We start from the raw sequence: 19,557 nt of genomic DNA on the forward strand, positions 1-19,557 counted from the left end.
CGTTCCTGTTCCATTCCCGCTCCGTTCCTGTTCCATTCCTGTTCCATTCCCGCTCCGTTCCCACTCCATTCCCTGTCTGTTCCCGCTCCATTCCCACTCCATTCCCTGTCTGTTCCCGCTCTGTTCCCGTTCCGTTCCATTCCCGCTCCGTTCCCGTTCCATTCCATTTTCGCTCCGTTCCCGTTCCATTCCCGCTCTGTTCCTGTTCCCGTTCCATTCCCGCTCCGTTCCCGTGGCGCACGCCGGGTGCAGCAGCCGCGGTGCCGCAGAGCCGCGCCTCGGCTCTCCGCCCTGCAGCGTCCCCGTGCCCAGGTGCTCACCGTCCCGTGACAAACAGCAGAGAACCCCGGAGCCCACAGATGTTCTCCTCCTGTTCCCCCGCTGCAGAGCAAAAACCAGCCCCATCGCAGGGGAGAGTACAATGTCTACAGCACCTTCCAGAGCCACGAGCCGGAGTTCGATTACCTGAAGAGCCTGGAGATCGAGGAGAAGATCAACAAGATCCGATGGCTCCCGCAGCAGAACGCAGCCTATTTCCTGCTCTCCACCAACGGTACGTGGCTGCGGCAGCCAGACGGGGCCCTCTGGAGTGTTTTTTTGGGAGAAACATCTGTAAACAGCTGTCTGGGACCAGACAGGGGTCGCGGGAGCGGAGCCCGGCAGCCCAGGCTGCAGAGCATCGTTCCATGCACGGGCTTCGTCCTCCTCTCCTTGTTTCACAGCACCTGTTCCCTGAAAGGGCGGGCGGCCTCCTCCCTTCCCCCGCTGACACCTTTTAGTTGTTTGGGGGTTTTTTGATCTTGGGAACTCTTTTTTGTATTTTCCTTTTTCCCTCAAGAAAAACCGCAGCTGGTTTGTTTCAGATCAGCCGCGTTCAGCTCAGCAGTTCATGTGGTGTTCAGATAGGTACCAGGAGGATCCAGGAATATTACTTGGGATGAAAGGGACCTTAAGATGGATGTGACTTAATTACTTCAGGGGAAAAGGAGGGGTCTGATATTCTTCCATAACCAACTTACTTTGCGTTATAGAATTGACTCTATTGATCATTGTAATAAAATTCAAAGACTTATTAAACTCATTTGGGGGGGTAATCATTGAAATGCAATGAAGATTAATTATAGCGCATAATGTTCTGTTAATTGAGTTTTTAAATAGTTTTTTGATTAACAGGGATATTATCTTTCCATTTGGGATGATGCTTCATATGCTAGCAGGTTATCAAAATTATTCTTTTAGAAATACTCCTGTGCTATGCTGCTGCTTTTTGTTCTTCCTGTTACACTAACATCGTATACAGAAATCCCCTGAAGTAAAGCAGGTTAATAAAAAGAAAATTAATGGCACTCTATTGGAACTGCCGTGTAAAGGAGAAAATGAAGATGAATGATACGGTTGTGTATGAAACCTGGTAGAAGTGCCGATAAACTCCCGACAGAGTCTCTGCCAGCACAGAGGAAAGAAAACACCGTTATTCAGAATAAACCCGCCTGTTCTGGGGCTGTTCCCCTGCCCCGGAGGGCCATGGGGCAGCTGTGGGGCTGGTTGGGGCTCTGTGGGTGCGTGGCTGGGAGGCTCAGGGTGACACGGGAGCGAGTCCCGGGCTGTGTCCCCTCGGCGGGAGCTCCGGGACAGCGCGTCCCCCCTTCCGCGCTCCTCGCAGAGCTGGGCGCCCGCCGCAGGAGCCCCTGCCCGCCCGCTGCTCTGTTCTGCATCGGCCCTGCTGGAAGCGCCCGACGGGCTGCAAATCCGTGCGGAGCTCCCAGCGCCTGCTGCCCGCTCGGGCACTGCGGCCGGTGCCCGGCACCTGCACGGTGACACCAGCAGGAGCCACCGCGGGTGTCCCTGTCCCTCTGTCCGTGTTTCCAAAGGGGCTGGCACTGTTGGGGTCGGCAGGGGCGGCCAAGGGGTGTTGGCAGCACAAGGATCAAAGAGGAGGAGAAATGGAGCAGGTGGTGGGGATGGAACTGGGAGAGCTGGTGCATCCTTGGCATTTAACACTTTTGCAGTTACTAGATGCTAAGATAATTTGGAAGTTAGTCTTGCAAAGTACCTGTGACCCCGGGATAACTGCCGAATGAGCTGGGAAATGCAGGAGGAATCTCGTGTGCGAGTCTGCTGTGGGTGCGGGGAAGCGGGTCCATGTCCCTGCGTGTGCACGAGCGTGTGACACACACGTGGGCGCGGGAGGAGCAGAGCGGGGTGCAGCGCTGGCGTGGCCTCCCCCGCCGCCCCGTCCTGCTGCCAGCACCTCGTCACCTCCGCGGTCACTCGGCCACGTCACTCAATATATCGAACGCCAACGTTCAGGGCGTGACCTCTGGGGCTCCGAACCCTGGGAAATCACTTCTCCTATTATTTCTCCATTAGTGCAATAGTTCTGTTCTGTTGTTCAGCCATCTCCTTACATCTGGAATAACTGTGCCCACAGTTGTCTGGCAGGAACAGGAAAGCCGGGGCTCTGGGTAAAGCGCTGTGGTGACAGGTACACTTTCTGTAACCGCTTCCAGCGGGTTGCAGGTGGGGACACAGCAGAGCTGTCCCTGTCACAGAGCACCCGGCACGTTGGGCTGCAGCCAGCCTGGCGCTCTCCTCTCTCCTGCCCCCAGATAAGACTGTGAAGCTGTGGAAGGTCAGCGAGCGGGACAAGCGACCCGAGGGATACAACCTCAAGGATGAGGACGGCCGTCTCCGAGACCCCTCCATGATCACCGTGCTACGGGTGAGTGTGGGGACACCGAGGCTGCGAGGAGCCTTTCTCTTCGGGGGCTTGGGTGAAAATCGCCACTGGTGTGGGGGCAGGGACTGCTCCTTGTCTGGGGTGTGACGCTGCGGCTGGTGTGCGGATGCGGGGCGGAGGAGGGAGCGCTGCGCTGCGGTGCCCAGGCTGCGCCGGCTCTGGGCAGGTGTGCCACGAGGAGCCGCGGTTTGGCTCACGTGGGGTGCCACGAAGAGCCGCGGTTTGGCTCGCGTGGGGTGCCACGAGGAGCCGCGGTTTGGCTCGCGTGGGGTGCCGCGAGGAGCCGCGGTTTGGCTCGCGTGGGGTGCCGTGGTGCTGCTGCTGCACGCCCAGCGTGCCCGTCCTGGCAAGGAGGCGGTTAACGAGCTCTGCTTGGTGCATTCGTGATGGCGCCTGCTTCGGAGCAGGGGTACTTTCTCTAAATGAGTTTTCCTCTCAGCCTAAGGAGATTAAAACTGGCCTCCCAAATCAAATGTAAACACCTAAGGCTATGTTTTCCATTTATGTTGAGGGGTTTGGACGCACAGACCCCATTAAAGCCCCTGCGCCCCAGGAGTGCATCTGCCCCAGAGCGCTGTGGGGAGGCCTGGCCGGGGCGGCACACGGAGGCAGCGCCGGCTGCTGGGCGCCCATCGCGGTGCCCCCGGCAGCGGTGCCGGCAGATCCGCTCTTCCTGCAGCGCCGCCCTGGGCCCGGGGACAGCTGTTCGTGATTTTTAATTTGCATAGAAAGAGTGAGCTCAGGCCCAAGGCGTGTGTGCCCTGTTAGTTCAATCAGAGCTCACCCTGTGCCTGGGGATCCCCGGGGCGGGTGCCAGCAGTGGGTGCCAGCAGTGGGTGCCAGCAGTGGGTACCAGCAGTGGGTACCAGCAGCGGGTACAGGTGGTGCTGGAGACCTGTGCCGGCAGCCCCGGCTGAGCAGCCTTGAAATGCGATGACCAGAACTGACCTGGCAGGTATTTTTTTGCACTGCTGGTGTCTGTATCCAGACACCCTGTAAAAACAGCGTGCTGGGCAGTTATCAGACCCGGTTGGATTCTTTTGACTTTGAGTTTGGTGACATGGCCGTGCTTCTACAGACGTTTGCAGGGGGAGAAATGAGAGATACCTTTTCAAACAGTCACATCTCTAAGGGAACGTACTTCCAATGAGATCAGCATGAACAGTTCAGGGTTTTTAACTTCAAATAAGAAAAATGTTTGTTCTTTGGGGTTTCTGCAGACTTATTTCAGAATGTATGTACAGATGGTGAAAGTAATCCTGGTGTGTAATAGCTGGACAAATTCTCAGTTACAAACAAAAAAAATCCTGTCATGCTACAAAAATATGCAAAGAATGGGAAATCTGTGATGATTTGGGCTGTGTGTGGAACGCTGCTTGCAGTTGATGCTCAGCCTTATGTGAGAAACCCTTGGGAACTTACCCTGTTTTTTGGGGTGTTCGTGGAGCCTGGCGCAGGTGCAGGATGGGTGCAGGTCCTGTCCCGGTGCGGGTCCTGTCCCGGTGCGGGTGCAGGATGGGTGCGGTCCTGTCCCGGTGCGTGTGCAGGACGGGTGCAGGTCCTGTCCCGGTGCGGTCCTGTCCCGGTGCGGTCCTGTCCCGGTGCGGGTGCAGGACGGGTGCGGTCCTGTCCCGGTGCGGGTGCAGGATGGGTGCGGGTCCTGTCCCGGTGCGGGTGCAGGATGGGTGCGGTCCTGTCCCGGTGCGGGTGCAGGATGGGTGCGGGTGCAGGATGGGTGCGGGTGCAGGACGGGTGCGGTCCTGTCCCGGTGCGGGTGCAGGATGGGTGCGGGTCCTGTCCCGGTGCGGGTGCAGGATGGGTGCGGTCCTGTCCCGGTGCGGGTGCAGGATGGGTGCGGGTGCAGGATGGGTGCGGGTGCAGGACGGGTGCGGTCCTGTCCCGGTGCGGTCCTGTCCCGGTGCGGGTGCAGGATGGGTGCGGTCCTGTCCCGGTGCGGGTGCAGGATGCGTGCGGGTCCTGTCCCGGTGCGGGTGCAGGATGGGTGCGGTCCTGTCCCGGTGCGGTCCTGTCCCGGTGCTGTCCTGTCCCGGTGCGGGTGCAGGACGGGTGCGGTCCTGTCCCGGTGCGGTCCTGTCCCGGTGCGGTCCTGTCCCGGTGCGGGTGCAGGATGGGTGCGGGTCCTGTCCCGGTGCGGGTGCAGGATGGGTGCGGGTCCTGTCCCGGTGCAGGTGCAGGATGGGTGCGGTCCTGTCCCGGTGCGGTCCTGTCCCGGTGCGGTCCTGTCCCGGTGCGGTCCTGTCCCGGTGCGGGTGCAGGGCTGCCCGTGGTGCCGCGGGGCTGCAGCAGCAGCTCTCGGGGCTGCAGTGTGCTTGCTGCTTCCCGTGTCTGCCCTGTTCTGTCTCTTCTGAGCCAGCCCCGTTGTGGTCACAGCCTTCAGGAGCTTCTGCCCTTCTGTGTCCCGTGAGGGCGGTCGAGGGGCTGAGTCCTGCGGGGCTGCGGGGCTGCGCTGCGGTTTGTGTCGCCGCTCGGTCGCAGTGGCGGGCAGCTCAGAGCCGCACGCGTTGGCTGGTGCTGCTGGGAGGTTTGGTGACCGCACCACCCCGGAGCTGAGGCCGCGGTCATTTTCCCGAGTCCCCACTCGTGTTCCCCGCGGTGTCCGGCGCGGGGGGAGCGGGAGGAGCCGCAGCCCGGCGGTGGGGGCGGGCTGGGATGTGCCGGCTGCGCCGTCCTGCAGCCACACGAGTGTCGCAGCTCCAGGGAGGGGAAGCCTTCCCCAGGCAGGGAGAGGAGTCGCGGGTAACGTGCGCTTGGAATGGGCAGGACTGGCTCTTTTGCAGGGGGTGCCTGCTAAAGGCAGAAAGAATAATTAAGACATATTTTGTTTTAAATGAAAAATGACTGTCATGCCCTCCCCCCCTTCCTGAAAACAGAAAGTAATTTAATTTATTAGAGGTTTATTTTATTTGACAGCCTTTCTGTGTACTTGATGCGGTTTGTTACACTGAATTACCCTTTAATAATGGGTATATATAATACCAGAGCCGGCCCTGCGGGTTGGCTGGGTGACTGGAGCGGGGTGCGGGAGGGGCTGTGTACGCTGAGGGTGCCAGCGAGGGGAGCTCCTGCTGCCGCAGGCGCCCGCTCCCGTGGGACCACGTCCGAGCCCGCGGGCACCGCCGGCGCTTGGCGCCTGCTCCGGCCTCAAAATGGTGATGCTTTCAGGTTTAAACACTTATTGTTGATACTCTTAAGCACAAGCTTGCAGTGCACGGTTAGAAGGGACACGAACACTTGCTGTTCTCTATGTTCCAGTGCAGATTCTCGCTGCTTTAGCAGGTAAAAAGTCCCACCTCAACAAAATACTCACGAATGACCAGGTTAGTTCCTCTCGTGGGGTTTTACCTGGTGACGAACCAAGCTCCAGGCTTTGGCTCGGAAGTAACGTTTGTACAATTGTGTTGGCTGAAGAGTTGATCTGCGCTGTGTGCTCGTGAGCCGGGCAGCGGCGGTGCCCACGGGCTCTGGTGCAGACGCGGCTCCTGCGGCACCGCGGGGCCAGGCTGGCGCTGGACCGCGAGCACCATCTCATGGAGCCGCATCCTCTGCTGGAGCTTCTGCTGGGCTCGTGCCGGCGAGGCCCGTGCAGCTGCCGAACCTTCCCTTTGCACAACCGTCGCGTTCCGACGGTCCAAGTGACGGCGCGGTCCCTGCGATCCTGAGCAGCGCGCGAGCCCGTGTCCCCAGATGGCTGCGCGAGTCCGTCGGCGGCAAACGATGCCTCATTGGCGGTGTCGGGCTGAATTAGCAGGCAGGCTCGTCACATTAAGCTCAGGCTTCGAGCTGGCAGTCCCTGCGCTCCAGTGTCACTCGAGCTGGCTGTCACACTCCTGTCCCCACCTCTGCAGCCGTGGGAAATCTCTTTGGGCAGCACACAGATAATATACACAGTAATGAAGTAGCCTCAGGGAATGTCTCGCTGGCAAGCGGGAGCGCAGCCTGACACCTTTCTGGGGTATTAAGTTGCCTTCAGAGCGTGCTGTCTGAAGTTATTATTCACACCGCTCCTCGCAGCCGCTGTTCTTGCTGCGTCTCTCCATCCCCCAGTGTTCACGAGTTACGCTGGTTCATCCAAAGGCGTATGTGTGTCCCCTGTTCCCTCCGTCTGTCCCAGCCCCGTGTCTTCCCTCTCCCTGTCTCTTCTCATCTCTTACCTGTGTCACTTCACTGCGGAGCAATGCAAAAGTTAGAAGAAAAACCCGTGCTGACCTGGCTCTCTCAAGCCGTGTATTTCTGCAGAAGAGCTCCAGGAATTTCAGACTCTGGTTAATGGTAACAAAAGGAGACAGGGGTTTTGGGAGCGTTTTGCCCAGGGCTGGAGCGGTTGCTGCCGCGGCGGTCACCGCGGGTTTGCTGGGCACCACGCGGGCGCCTCTGTCCGGAGTCAGAGGCCTCCGCGTCTGCGTGTCCCACGGCGCATGTGCTCGGGAGGGCGCTGGGTGCCTGGGGACAGGGTGCAGGGTGGGATGGAGCGGCCAGCCCAGGCTGCCCCGTGGCCATGCTGGGCGCTGCCACGGGTCGGTGGGACAGACGGACCGCAGTGGGACAGCCGGACCGTGTCCCTGGGCACTGACGCTCTGCTCCTGCCCTGCAGGTCCCCGTGCTGCGGCCCATGGACCTGATGGTGGAGGCCACCCCCAGGAGGGTGTTTGCCAATGCGCACACCTACCACATCAACTCCATCTCCGTCAACAGCGACTACGAGACCTACATGTCAGCGGATGACCTGAGGATAAACCTGTGGAACTTTGAAATCACCAATCAAAGTTTCAGTATCCTTGGTGTGCAGGGTCGGCGGGAGAATGAGGGAGCTGGACAGGGCGACGGGTCCCGGTGAAGGTGAGCAGTGGGGGGACCTGTGGGGACACGGCAGGGCCGTGTCTGTGTCTGCTGTGCTGGTAACCGAGCTGCCCTGTCCCCGTCACAGTTCCTCGGTGCAGGAGCTGCCCGGGGCCAGGCTGGGAACATCTGCCGTCCATCCCCGGGACGTCCCCAAGGCTCTGCCCTCGGGCTCTGCCCGTGCTGCCGGGCTGGGCCGGGACTCAGTGGGACTCGGCTGTCTCCGTGGGCATGTTCAGCCTTGTGCCGAGCTGCTTCCCCCAGCGCGGGGCTCAGCCCCTTGTCACTGCCGCTGCCTCCCGGCGGGGACGTGGCTGACGTTTGCCTGACGTTTGCCGCAGGGTCTGCGTGGGGCGGGGGGAGTGGGGCCCGCGGGTGATGGGGAAGACAGATGCCTTGGGGAAGAAGAGAGGAAATCTCCACTGTGCCCTGCAGCGCGGTGACAGGCTGCCAGTCACAGCGTGCAAATGAGGCCATGCAGTCACCCTGTAACTGCTGCGTCAGAAACAGTGACAACGGGGCACTAATCATCGGGGATACTGGTGGAGTGATTCCTACTGAGAAACCCCCAGGGCACGTGGCAAATCCAGGCAGCGGGGGAGGATTTCGGCGGTCACAGCGGGTGCGGCTGAGCGTGCTGCAAGGTGTGGCACCTTTGGGGAAGCAGGTGAGGAGCGCTGAATTTCGGTAGCACCTCAGGGGGTTTCGATGGCCGAGGGAGTTCGGCCAGGGTGCAAGTGCAGCTCCTTGACTCGCTGCCAGACATTGTGGACATCAAACCGGCCAACATGGAGGAGCTGACGGAGGTGATCACGGCCGCCGAGTTCCACCCGCACCACTGCAACACCTTCGTCTACAGCAGCAGCAAAGGCACCATCCGGCTGTGCGACATGCGCACCGCCGCACTCTGCGACCGCCACGCCAAGTGTGAGTACACCCCTGGGGTTAAGAGAGCCCAGAAAAGGGAGCACAGAGACCAGCCTGGGCTCAGGTCTGCCCGGCCGCCTTGCCCGCCCCCCGGCTGTGCCGGGCCGTGGTGCTGCCTGCGCCGGGTGGTGCTGCCTGCGCCGGGTGGTGCTGCCTGCGCCGGGCAGTCCTGCCTGTGCCAGGTGGTGCTGCCTGCGCCGGGCGGTGCTGCCTGTGCCGGGTGGTGCTGCCTGTGCCGGGTGGTGCTGCCTGTGCCGGGTGGTGCTGCCTGCGCCGGGTGGTGCTGCCCGGCCCGGAGGAGCAGCTGCCCCGGGGCCCAGCCCCAGGTCTTTGGGTGCACGTTGCAAACCCCACGGGGGGTGTTTCGGCAGCCGGGGGCCCGGGGTGGCTGTGTGTCGGTGCACGGTGACCGCGGCACCGTCAGTGCCAGAACACAGGGAGAGCTGCTTCAGAGCGAGGTTTCCTGGCGGCCACAGGGACTCACACACCAGCTGTTGCTTTGGAGCTGCAGGCGCAGTCTGATGCTGCTTTTAAACTGGAATAAAGTGGGTGCAGAGAGGGGAAAGTTCAGTTGCTGCCTGGAGATCTGGAAGTGCCGAGCGGCAGGTTCCCCAGAGCCCGGGCACCGCACGCCTTCCTGCTCCTGCATTTCCCGGCCCTGCCTCGCGGTGCTACCCAGACAGCTCCCCGCTGAGGATCGGAGCGCGGTTCAGGAGCAAACAGGGCTCATTTTCCTGGCACTCCAGCAGCAGAAGTGCCCCCAGTATTTCTCGTTGGGCACTGCTGTGTCGCTCCAGCCCTTGGCGAGCACACCGGCTGGCGGCGCCCGGCGCCGTGCCCCGGTGACGTTCCCTTGGTGATGTCCCTCCGTCCCTGGGAAGCAGCAGCCTCAGTCAGTTGCAGTTCAGCAGATGTGTGAGTGGAAGTTGAGGCAGTTCATCAAAGTTCAACGTGAAAAGCAACATTGGCTTTTGGAGGCGAATCCTTCAACGGAGACGTTTAATAACTGTCCATATTTCATAGAAATGCAGAAGACAGCACTGCACGTCCCAGTCAGGTTTATTTGGATCGATGCAGTGTGCTGCTGGGGGCAGCTTTGGTTATTGTGCTTCCCTTGTTAAATTCTGTTTTCCCGTTTTATGTGAGGTTCCTGCTGTCCCGGCTTCATTCTGAGGCCTTTCCTGTTCGATAGGTGATCTGCAATTCAACGTTTTCTGCTCCTGAAGTATCAGCAGCACTTTGCTCCCGTACGCTGAGCACCCCCAGCCCTGACACAGGCTCACGCTCCGTGACGGACCCGCCGCAGCCGTTAGAGCGGCCGCCCCGGTGCGAGCAGCCGTGATGGCTGCAGCACCGACCCGCGGCTTTCAGGCTCTCCCAGGCTGCCTCAGATCTGCACTTCCGCTTGTTGCTGTCGCTTTTCGTATTTAAAACACCTGCCGTGTTACCAGATTTCCTGCTGGTGATGAAAGGACCCGCAGATGGGTCCTGCTGTGGGCGATGCCGCCTCTGATTGTAGAACAATGGCTTTTACTGGCACTCGCGGTGTTTTCTGTGCCGCGCGGGCGTGCGGGCAGCGCGGGGCTCGGCGCGGGATGGGAACCCGAGCGGATGCCCGAGCTGGGGTGGCCGGGGGCCGCAGCGGAGCCCAGCGCTGGGATGGGGCTGCACAGACGCACTGGGAACAGGTTTGGTGTGAGCTGCTGCGGGGCGGCAGGAGGAGCCCGGGCTGGGGTCCCTGCGCTGCCCTTGGCGCAGCTCCACGATGGCTTTTTAAAGCCATACTTGCTCAGTTATGTTACTTGGAAATCAGATTTGTGAATACATTTAATTTAGAACTTTGTCAGTCTCCGTCAGACTGCTCAAACTGTGATTTACTGGGTGACTGATCAGATTAAATCTGTAGGTTGCAGTGGCTATAAAATATTTACATTGACTTTCAGTTATGCTGCACATTGATTTCTGGAGAGAGAAGTGACAGGCAAGGCTCTAAATCTTCTGGGCTTCTGCGGTGCTGGTGACAGATTGGTCTCTGATGATTGCACGCGTTAAGAACAAAGGAGCTTCAGCTGTGCAAGTGAACTCCTTAAAATACATTTTCTGGTCTGGGTCCAGCCCAGCAGTGGCCCCAGAGCCCAAGCGGAGCCTCCTTGGCGCGCGGCACCGCGGCTGTGGGGGACCCCTGGCCCGGAGCTCCCGTGCGGTGACGCGGCGCTTGTCCTTCCTCCTCCGCAGTTTTCGAAGAGCCCGAAGACCCGAGTAACCGGTCGTTTTTTTCTGAGATCATCTCCTCAATCTCCGATGTCAAATTCAGCCACAGCGGCAGGTACATCATGACCCGGGACTACCTCACCGTCAAGGTGTGGGACCTGAACATGGAGAACCGGCCCATCGAGACCTACCAGGTGAGCGGGGCACAGCGGGGCGCCCGCGGTGCCGGTGTTCGCCGGCTGTGCCGGCCAGCGCGGGGCCTCACCCGTCCCTCCGTGCCGCAGGTTCACGACTACCTGCGGAGCAAGCTCTGCTCGCTCTATGAGAACGACTGCATCTTCGACAAGTTCGAGTGCGTCTGGAACGGCTCCGACAGGTGAGCAGCTCGGCGGCGCGGCTCTGCCCCCCGTGTCCCCGAGCTGTCCCCTCCCCGGCCACCGGAGAGTGGGGTCACCCGGACCCCGGTACGCGAGCAGCGGGTGGGCTCCTGGCTCTCCTGGGTGGGTTCGGGTCCTGTCTCTGTTTCACCCACACCCAGCGGACGGTGCGGATGCGTTTGGCTCCAGATTGCCAAAACCTGGGGTAGCGATCCCTCATAGCCAGCGGCAGGATGGTGCGAGACCAGCTGACCTGCCAGGATCGCTGCATTTGTTTTCCTCTGAACCATCAGAGCGAGTAAATGAGGCACAACGGGGCCTAAAGCCCAAATTCCAAATCTAATCCAAATCTCTATGTGTCTGGATACTCAGTTTGCCTCTAAAAAGGTGTGAAAGTCATTCACAGAATCATAGAAACATTTTGGTTGGAAAATCCCTTTAAGATCACAGTTGTTACCCAACCCTGTCCCTGGGCCCCTCGTCTCTGTTGAACCCTCCGGGGACGGTGACTCCAGCAGGGCCCTGGGCAGCCGGTTCAGAACCCGTTGGGTTCAGGTCAGCTCGGTCGTTGCCATGCAGCCGGATCTCTGTGCGCGTGGTCGTGCTGCAGGGATAACCGGGTCCCTGGGACAGGACGAGAGGGACGTGGGGACTCGCCGAGCCGGAGCCTTTCGGCGCAGGACGGGACGGGAGGTCCCGGTTGTGCCCCGCGTCCTGCGGCGCCCGGGCTGCGCGGTCACCTGTCCCTCGTCCCTCCTCCCTCCTCACAGCGTCATCATGACTGGCTCCTACAACAACTTCTTCCGCATGTTCGACCGCAACACCAAGCGCGACGTGACGCTGGAGGCCTCGCGGGAGAACAGCAAACCCCGCGCCATCCTCAAGCCCCGCAAGGTCTGCGTGGGCGGCAAGCGGAGGAAAGACGAAATCAGTGTGGACAGTCTGGACTTTAGCAAAAAGATCCTGCATACAGCTTGGCACCCCTCCGAGAATATCATTGCCGTGGCAGCGACAAATAACCTGTACATATTCCAGGACAAGGTGAACTAGAAGGACGAGTCATGCTCTAGGAATCCCATGTACTGACACCAGTAAACACGATTTCAAATGGTTCTTTTCTTTCTTTCTTCCGTGTTCCTTTTCCTCCCTGTCCTGTGTTCAGCTGCTCTCTGCAGACAGACAGCGCTCCCCAGACACCCTTCTCCCTATTTACTCTGAGCGCGGGCGGGGGCGTTGGCGCCGCTGTCCCCGGTGGCACGGGGACAGCACAGGGATGGCACGGGGACAGCACGGGGACGGCACCGTCAGCCACGGGTGAGCGGGCGATGCCGCTGGTGCCACTGAGCGCTGGCGGGAGGGGACGCTTGTCCCTGTCCCACTCTGATTGTGTCAAACTCGCTCCAGCCGTCATGTGCTGGGGCAGAGCCCCAGCCCCTCTGCCACGTTTCCCATCTCTCTCTGTTGTCGTTGTGTTTTTACCAGCAGAGACAGCGAAACCAAACGCGAAAGGGAAAAGCTGAGATTGGCAGGGGACGAGCTCTGGGGGCTCTGCTGCTGCCCCCGGCCCAGCCCCAGGATTTGGTGTTGTAGATACTGTGGTGCCTTTTTTGGTATACAAAATACCTTTATAAATGATGCTTCCAAACTGCATTGATTGCAAACCAAATTGAACCGGGGCTTTTCTTCTGCATTCCTTGTCTTTTGCTCTCATTAATTTCACTTGTTCTGTTGTGAGCTCTTGCAATTTGTGACACTCTCTCTCTCTCTTTCTTTTTAAAATTTATTTATTTATTTATTCATTTTTTAATGAGAAACAATAAGTTGCTAATTTATGACCTTCTAAAGAAGAATCCAACCGTATATTGCTGTTAGCACCTGACAGCTTCCGAGAGAAGCCGTCTGTGCTCCGTGTTATATCAATAACAACGATAATAAAACCAGTAACTCCTCCTCTGTGCATGGCGAGGCTGCCCCTTCCGGCTCTAACGATTGTTCAGGTCCCTCTTTTACTTGAGCAACTGTTCAATAAAAAAAAGGAAAAAGAACCACTGAATCAGTCCATCTGAAAACTGCTCTGCACAACCGGCCAAGTGCTAACGGCCATTGAAACCCAACACTGTCACTGCAGCAGGGGCTGGGGAAGGGTGGCCCTGCTCTGGGCGTCCCCAGCGCCCGTGTCCCTGCGGGGCCTTCACTTGACCTGAGCGCAAAGCGTCCCCAGAACCGCCCCGCTGTGGCACCGGGACGGCCCCGGCAGGTCCCGCTGTCACCTTCCTGCTCCCACACCCCACGAGTGACCCGGGGAGCCCCAGGAGCTGCGGGGGCCCTGCGGGGACAGCCGGCTGCAGGGAGCAGAGGAACAAGCCACAGTGCCCTGGCTTCCAAGTTTGTTACGAGTGCTGGCTTGCAGGAGTAACTCTGTTAAAAATGAAATGGTTAAAAATCAAAACAAAACAAAAATGAGTAAATGGAGCCTTTTTAAAAACATTCTGTCCTTTGTTCCTGTCAAAGCGTGCGCTCCGGTGCCAGCAGGGGGGTTGTCCCAGGTGTCTCCGCAGCCGCTGCTGTTGTGCGGGGGCTCTGGGCACCCGCGGGGGGATGTTGGGCCCGTCAAGCGGCTGCTCCAGGGGGCTGTTGAGCCCCCACCTGCACCAGTCTGATCAAACCCTCTCATGGAAACCAAACCGCTTTAGCTCCTTGCAGACCGACCTCACTCCACGGAATGGCGCCGGATCAAGGCGCCGGGTTCGTTTCTCGTGGTGCAGCCAGACCGGGCAGGTTATTAGGGCTGGAAGTTGTCATTCGCTTCCACAAGTAGAGATGAGATGTGATAAAATGACTCCTGTGCCTGTCACCAGCCACTAAGTTATTTCTAGAGCTTGTAGAGTGAACGTGAAGAAAGGGACAAGCGCCAAGCGCCAGCACGGTGAGTTGAAACCAGCATCCCCGGCTCCCCCGGCCGTCCCTGCTGCGGGGCCCGGGACCCTGCCCCAGGTGCCGCGGGACCGGAGCGGCTCCGTGTGTCCCGCACCCCTGCAGCACCTGGCACCTCACGCGTAACGGCTTTATCCGCAGCATCAGCAGATAAATAAATGTTAATGAACATCTGGTCTCCATAAACAAGATAAATTAATAGTAATTCATTCAGTGAACAAGTTAACCGTATTTTAAAACAGCCATCAAAGATACACAGCTTCCCGCAGGGCGCGCTGGGCGCAGCCAAAGGCACTCATCTACCGGCAGAGCGGTGCTGCGCGGCGCTGTGCGCTGCTGCCAGGGCGGGTGGGCGCCCCACAGTGCCCGGGGCACCGAGAGCAACGGTGCTCGCCCTGAATTCCGGGAGCAGGTTTGGGCGCAGCCGCACACGCCCCTCCCGCGCTGTCAACCTGGGACCTGCTGCTTGAGGTGGGTGCGGGGCCCCCGGCCGGCACTGCTATGGAACAGGAGCGCAGTGCCAGGGAAGAACCGGGCCCTCGCTGCCCTCACCCCGAGATCCCTCAACACGTGACACCGGTGGGGATTCTGACACCACCATCCTCACACTCTTGTGTTTAAGCAAAAGACTGAAGAACTAAAAGAGACAATAACGTGGGCCCGTCCGCTGACCTGAGCGCTGCTGCCGCCGGTTAATCCAACGTTGCCGCTGCCTCGGGGAGCGTTTCGCCAAACACAGCCACGGATTCAGGTGGTATGACTTCAGTTGTTTGCTTTACTCAAATTCACAAGTCCAACAAAATCCAACAAAACCTGGTATTAGGCCTGTACAATCCATATATAAAAAGGGTTGGTTTATTGTAGTTCAAATACATAAACTGAACAATCCCAACATTTCAAAATTAAACTTTAGAAACACAAGTTGAACATTCAAAACAGGAGTATAGTTTACAAGAATCGCCCAGAGGGGAATCCACAGTCTAATCCAGCAGTATGTAAAGATCGCTTTATTGTTAATAAAAGTGTGTGTGTACAACCGTCCTGTTCTGCTCCAGTAACCACCGTTGGTTACCAAGTGTTTCCCACTTTGAGTAAAAATTACTAGACAAATTTTCACTTGGGCAGAGCAACCTGATTTTGCTTCTAATTCATGGACAGAGCAAGGAACAAAGCAGACCTGTGAACAAATTTAACTTGGTCTCTCTCAGTCCTAATTCTCTTCTTTCAGTTCTACCTCTGGCTTTAATGGATTTAGTTCCATTTACGAGGGTGAAGCAAGCAGAGAATGGGGACTCTGGTTTCCAGCACGCAGCCGTCGGCAATGGGCGAGCGAGGCTCCGGACAGCGCCCGAGCCCAGGGCCGCGAGTGATGCGCACAGCCCCGCGCTGGCAGGGCTCCGGCTCCGGGCTCGGACGCGCACAGCCCCGCGCTGGCAGGGCTCCGGCTCCGGGCTCGGACGCGCACAGCCCCGCGCTGGCAGGGCACCGGCTCCGGCTCGGACGCGCACAGCCCCGCGCTGGCAGGGCTCCGGCTCCGGGCTCGGACGCGCACAGCCCCGCGCTGGCAGGGCTCCGGCTCCGGGCTCGGACGCCGCCCACACCGGAGCTTTGCCCATTACGCCTCAAAGAAACCCATAAATACCTTTAATGTGGGGGTTGTGTTGTTGCTCCCCCCACACAGAGACCATTTTATGTTCACAAATGCTGCTTCTTCCTCTGCTGCTCAGATGGTTTTGCAATATACTCACGGTAATGTATATGTATAAACCCGACAGATGGCTCATGCAAGCTTTTGGATTTAACAGACACCCCTGGCTCGGAGTATTCGGTGACTATTTCGTTGTTCGGCGGGTGGGCTCTGAGGCGGTGGGTGGCGGGGGGGGCCCTCTGCGGTCCAGGTCGTCCACGTAGGACACGATGAGCTTGCGTCTCTCTTCTGGGACGCAGTCAAGTACTAGATAGCGCTTGTCGTTCTGCAGGATCTTCTCTACATCCTTCAGGTGCTGATCTGACTCCTGGATCAACTTTTTGGATCTGAAAGAAGTGTAAGAAGGCGCAGCTGAGGGCGATGGAGACACCGGCCCTGGGCCCAGCTCCCGGCAGCCGCCTCGGGCAAGGGAAGGAAGGGCACAGACCCGGCTCTTCCGAGCTAGAAAGGTGCCGCTTTAGGTCAGGACTAGGCCCGTCAGCACACACTGTGCACAGAAATAAAGTCTTGTTCCTACATTTGTGCTGCATTAATTAAGCACCATGGGAGACTGGTGTCTGTACAGCAGCCTTGTCCAGCACTGCATGAACCAGACAAACGCTAAAGCCCAGAGGGGACAGAAACACAGAGTTTTAAATCCAGCACCTAAATGAGGCAAAGTACTAGAATGTGGATATGCAGTCTCTGTTAGGTCCAGGTTGGCTGAGCTGTGTCCACCGCACCAGCTCAGCTTCTAGACCAGAACTTTCCACACGCGGCGCTGACCAAGGGAAACCACGGGGAACCACGGCGCTCATCAGGAGCCAGAGAACTTAACTGCACCTTGCACCTTTTCTACCAGAACCAGAACTCCTGGTTCTGATAGAAAACGTCTTTTGGTCCATACCCAGGATTCTGTACCAGCCTTACCATCCCCTGAAACTACGTGAAAAAGCCAACTGCTGTGTAAGGCTGCTCTCAGGAAGGCACCGCCTGTCAATGAAATCTGCCCACAGAAACCAGGCAGGTTCTGTATGATTTTTACAACCCAAATTTCAATGCATCCGACATTTCTTTGCTGCACATGCCAAGTCCTGAGCAGAGCCCTTGTCGGTGCTGCTGGGGCGCCCTCAGCGCTCGCCAGCCCGCGGGACGGACAGCACAAAGCAACAAGAGTCCGTATCGGCCACACGCTGTTTTAGACAGGTCGTGAAAGGTTGTAAAAGTGTAACCTGGACACCGGCTTACGCCAGGAAAAACCACAAAGATCGGTTTGTTGCCACTGATACAGAGAAGAACAATGTTACGCACCTGTACGTTATAAATTTGGTCTCTTTCAATAGCGTTCGGAAGTCAGCTTTGGCAGTAATGTATTTGTCTCTAATGTATTCCTCAAATTCCCTTTGTTTTTTCTGAAAGGAGAAAGATAAGCTTAAAACACTGAATGCAGATTAAGCACTTCGTACAACTTAAAGTACTCAACACAGGCAATAATTGCATGTTAATTGTATTTTTCCTTATCTTTCACATGTTTAATTTAACAAAAATCTCAGTGAACACTGCTATCTGTGTTCACACGAAGCAGAAACCCTCGACAGGCTCGGTGCCTGCACCGCACCGACGGCAGTGACGCCAACCACTCACCCTGTCACTCGAGGAGAATTTAATGCACCTTGGGTCTTCCTTAATGATTTTTTTCACTTCTTTCCACGTTGATGTTAAAGTTATCTTCCAAAAGAAACAAAATCGGTACAGTGAAAGAAAATGAGAGTCTAAGAATACAGAACATAAATATTGCATCTGAAGCTTTTAAATATCTCCCAAGCCCACTGACAAACATCGCTGTATTTTGAAGTGCTGGGTTTTGATTACTGATACTACGACATCAGTATTTTTAATTCATTGATTTTATGTATGTACTTTTCTTTAGTATTTTAAAATGATTTTTTCAGATCAAAGTCCTCACAAGCATCATTTACATCCCAGCATCTTTCTCCAGTACATATTTCTGTACATGAAGATGCTGTTAAAAATCACCTACAGAAAAATTGCTTCAGCATTAAATGGTTGCCAATTCACTCTACCACACTAAAAATCTGCCTTATGTTCTTAAGCACTTTTAACTAATGCATTAAAACCGGGTAAAAACTTTGGGTCACAAGAAATCCGAGTGAAGCTGGCGCATAACTGAAGGAGAGCAGGACGCGGTAAAAGCCCCGACACACAGAGCAGGTGAGAGATCTGCACAGCGTTACACGAACACAAGCTCGGATTCAGCAGTGCAAGATAAAGCAGGAGCACATCAGAACAGATGAACTTAGCAAGGTTCTATACCAATATTCATTACGACAAACACACTGCATATTTGAGACAGAAAAATGCCATAAAGAGTATCAAATAACTCAGTGTTGAAGAAACGTAACATCCTGCAGGAGATTAAAGATCACTGATTAAAAGTGTAAATGTAAATTAACTGTATGTTAAACCAAAGTAACATTCAAAATAAACAGATAAGGAAACGTAACGTTATGAAGATGGAAAAATAGTGGTGAAGCAAAGAGGCCCTGGAAATACCAACAAATAAATCAGATTGTGGGACAGGGAAGCGGAAGAGGCCAAATCGCCGTGGGCTGGCAAAGGCCTGAGGATTGAATACACAGAGCTCCTACCGCTGAGGTTTCGTCCAGAAGTTGCCTGAAGTGTTCCCTCTTCTTTTTGGTAAGTGCTTCGATGTGCTCGTTGAAGAGCTTCTCCTTCTCTTCTCTCTCCAGCAAGGAGCCGGACTCCCATCGATGATCCTTGCGCAGAGTCCTCCTGGTGTCAGACCACGACACATCCGAAGAACGGACCTGACCAAGAAAGCATTTTTAATACACTGCTCTGATACTTCTTACGTTGCCTTACGCTTTTTATTTCTCTTGTTTTAAGTTACGGTTGAAATTAAAGATTAAAAAGCAACCCATACAATGGCTTTCAAGGCAGAGGCTGCAGCAGCGTCCCCGCAAACCCCAGCGGCACAAGGAACGGCCCTGCGTGGGTCCAACGCAGCTGGAGGCGCCCGCAGGCCTGGCCGAGCATCCTCTCCAACAGAAAACCCCAGCACCCTCCTCCTCTGTGCACAGCACACTGAATGAACTGTTTCCAGAGACATCAGGAGCGTGCAGTGTCTTGTTCCTGTCCCGAGAGCACCCTCGGGCAGCTGTTGGTTCGTGTTGGTTCCTACACCCCTGACCACAGCAATAAGCCCTTTCTATCCTGCCCCTTGTAAAGACTTCGGTGCCGAAATGTGGAACCGAGCACTAGTGGCATTTGATTTCACAGGCACAGCACACGTGGTGGCCCTCGTGTCACCAAGCCTGTGCTCCCAGCAGGACCGTGCCACGCAGGACCGTCCCACAGACCTCCCGGCTGAGCTCGCACAGAGAGCAAAGCGAACGCACAAACCGGCACAGACACGGCAGATGCCGCGTTTGGAGCGCACACGTCAGGGGACCCGGGCTAATGCCCAACAACAGCCGATCTGCCAGCAGCCCCAGAGGAGAACGACAGCAGCAGGACTGAAAATGTCCGCCCACCCACGAGACTCTGCAGAAACACCTCGGGAACCACGCTGAAAACCACCGCCCTGGGCACGGCACACAACACGAATGCCGAGCGTTCTCTTCAGCCAAGCCCCAACCAACAGCAGCGATGGAGACGGGGGAGAAACAACAGGATTCTAGTTCTATACAAACCTAACCACAACGGCCAAAGAGCTTCTACATAACTCAACCATTAGAAAAATAATGCAACAACGCACCAACAAGCTGAGAAAGCCTGTCCGT

At 57.0% G+C, this 19,557-nt stretch overlaps 2 protein-coding genes across 8 annotated transcripts in view; one reads left to right on the forward strand and one right to left on the reverse strand.

Moving 5' to 3' along the window:
- Positions 1-13,157, forward strand: part of PPP2R2B (protein phosphatase 2 regulatory subunit Bbeta) — a 60,608-nt gene extending 47,451 nt beyond the window's left edge. For both annotated transcript variants that reach the window (XM_065849031.2, XM_065849032.2), the window contains exons 3-9: positions 388-553; positions 2,610-2,722; positions 7,353-7,530; positions 8,360-8,524; positions 10,760-10,929; positions 11,020-11,111; positions 11,883-13,157. In XM_065849031.2, the coding sequence (XP_065705103.1) occupies positions 388-553; positions 2,610-2,722; positions 7,353-7,530; positions 8,360-8,524; positions 10,760-10,929; positions 11,020-11,111; positions 11,883-12,162 (1,164 nt within the window). In that variant the 3' untranslated portion in view covers positions 12,163-13,157. The remainder of the gene's footprint in view (positions 1-387; positions 554-2,609; positions 2,723-7,352; positions 7,531-8,359; positions 8,525-10,759; positions 10,930-11,019; positions 11,112-11,882) is intronic.
- A 1,728-nt stretch (positions 13,158-14,885) lies between these two features.
- The window catches only part of TCERG1 (transcription elongation regulator 1), a 29,831-nt gene continuing 25,159 nt past the window's right edge, over positions 14,886-19,557 (reverse strand). For all 6 annotated transcript variants that reach the window (XM_065849030.2, XM_065849028.2, XM_065849027.2 and 3 more), the window contains 4 exons: positions 18,403-18,582; positions 17,378-17,461; positions 17,045-17,145; positions 14,886-16,080 (listed from right to left, as the gene is read on the reverse strand). In XM_065849030.2, coding sequence (XP_065705102.1) covers positions 15,879-16,080; positions 17,045-17,145; positions 17,378-17,461; positions 18,403-18,582 — 567 coding nt within the window. In that variant the 3' untranslated portion in view covers positions 14,886-15,878. The remainder of the gene's footprint in view (positions 16,081-17,044; positions 17,146-17,377; positions 17,462-18,402; positions 18,583-19,557) is intronic.

This window comes from Patagioenas fasciata, chromosome 14 (assembly GCF_037038585.1).
Source record: "Patagioenas fasciata isolate bPatFas1 chromosome 14, bPatFas1.hap1, whole genome shotgun sequence".
Taxonomy (NCBI): Eukaryota; Metazoa; Chordata; class Aves; order Columbiformes; family Columbidae; genus Patagioenas; species Patagioenas fasciata.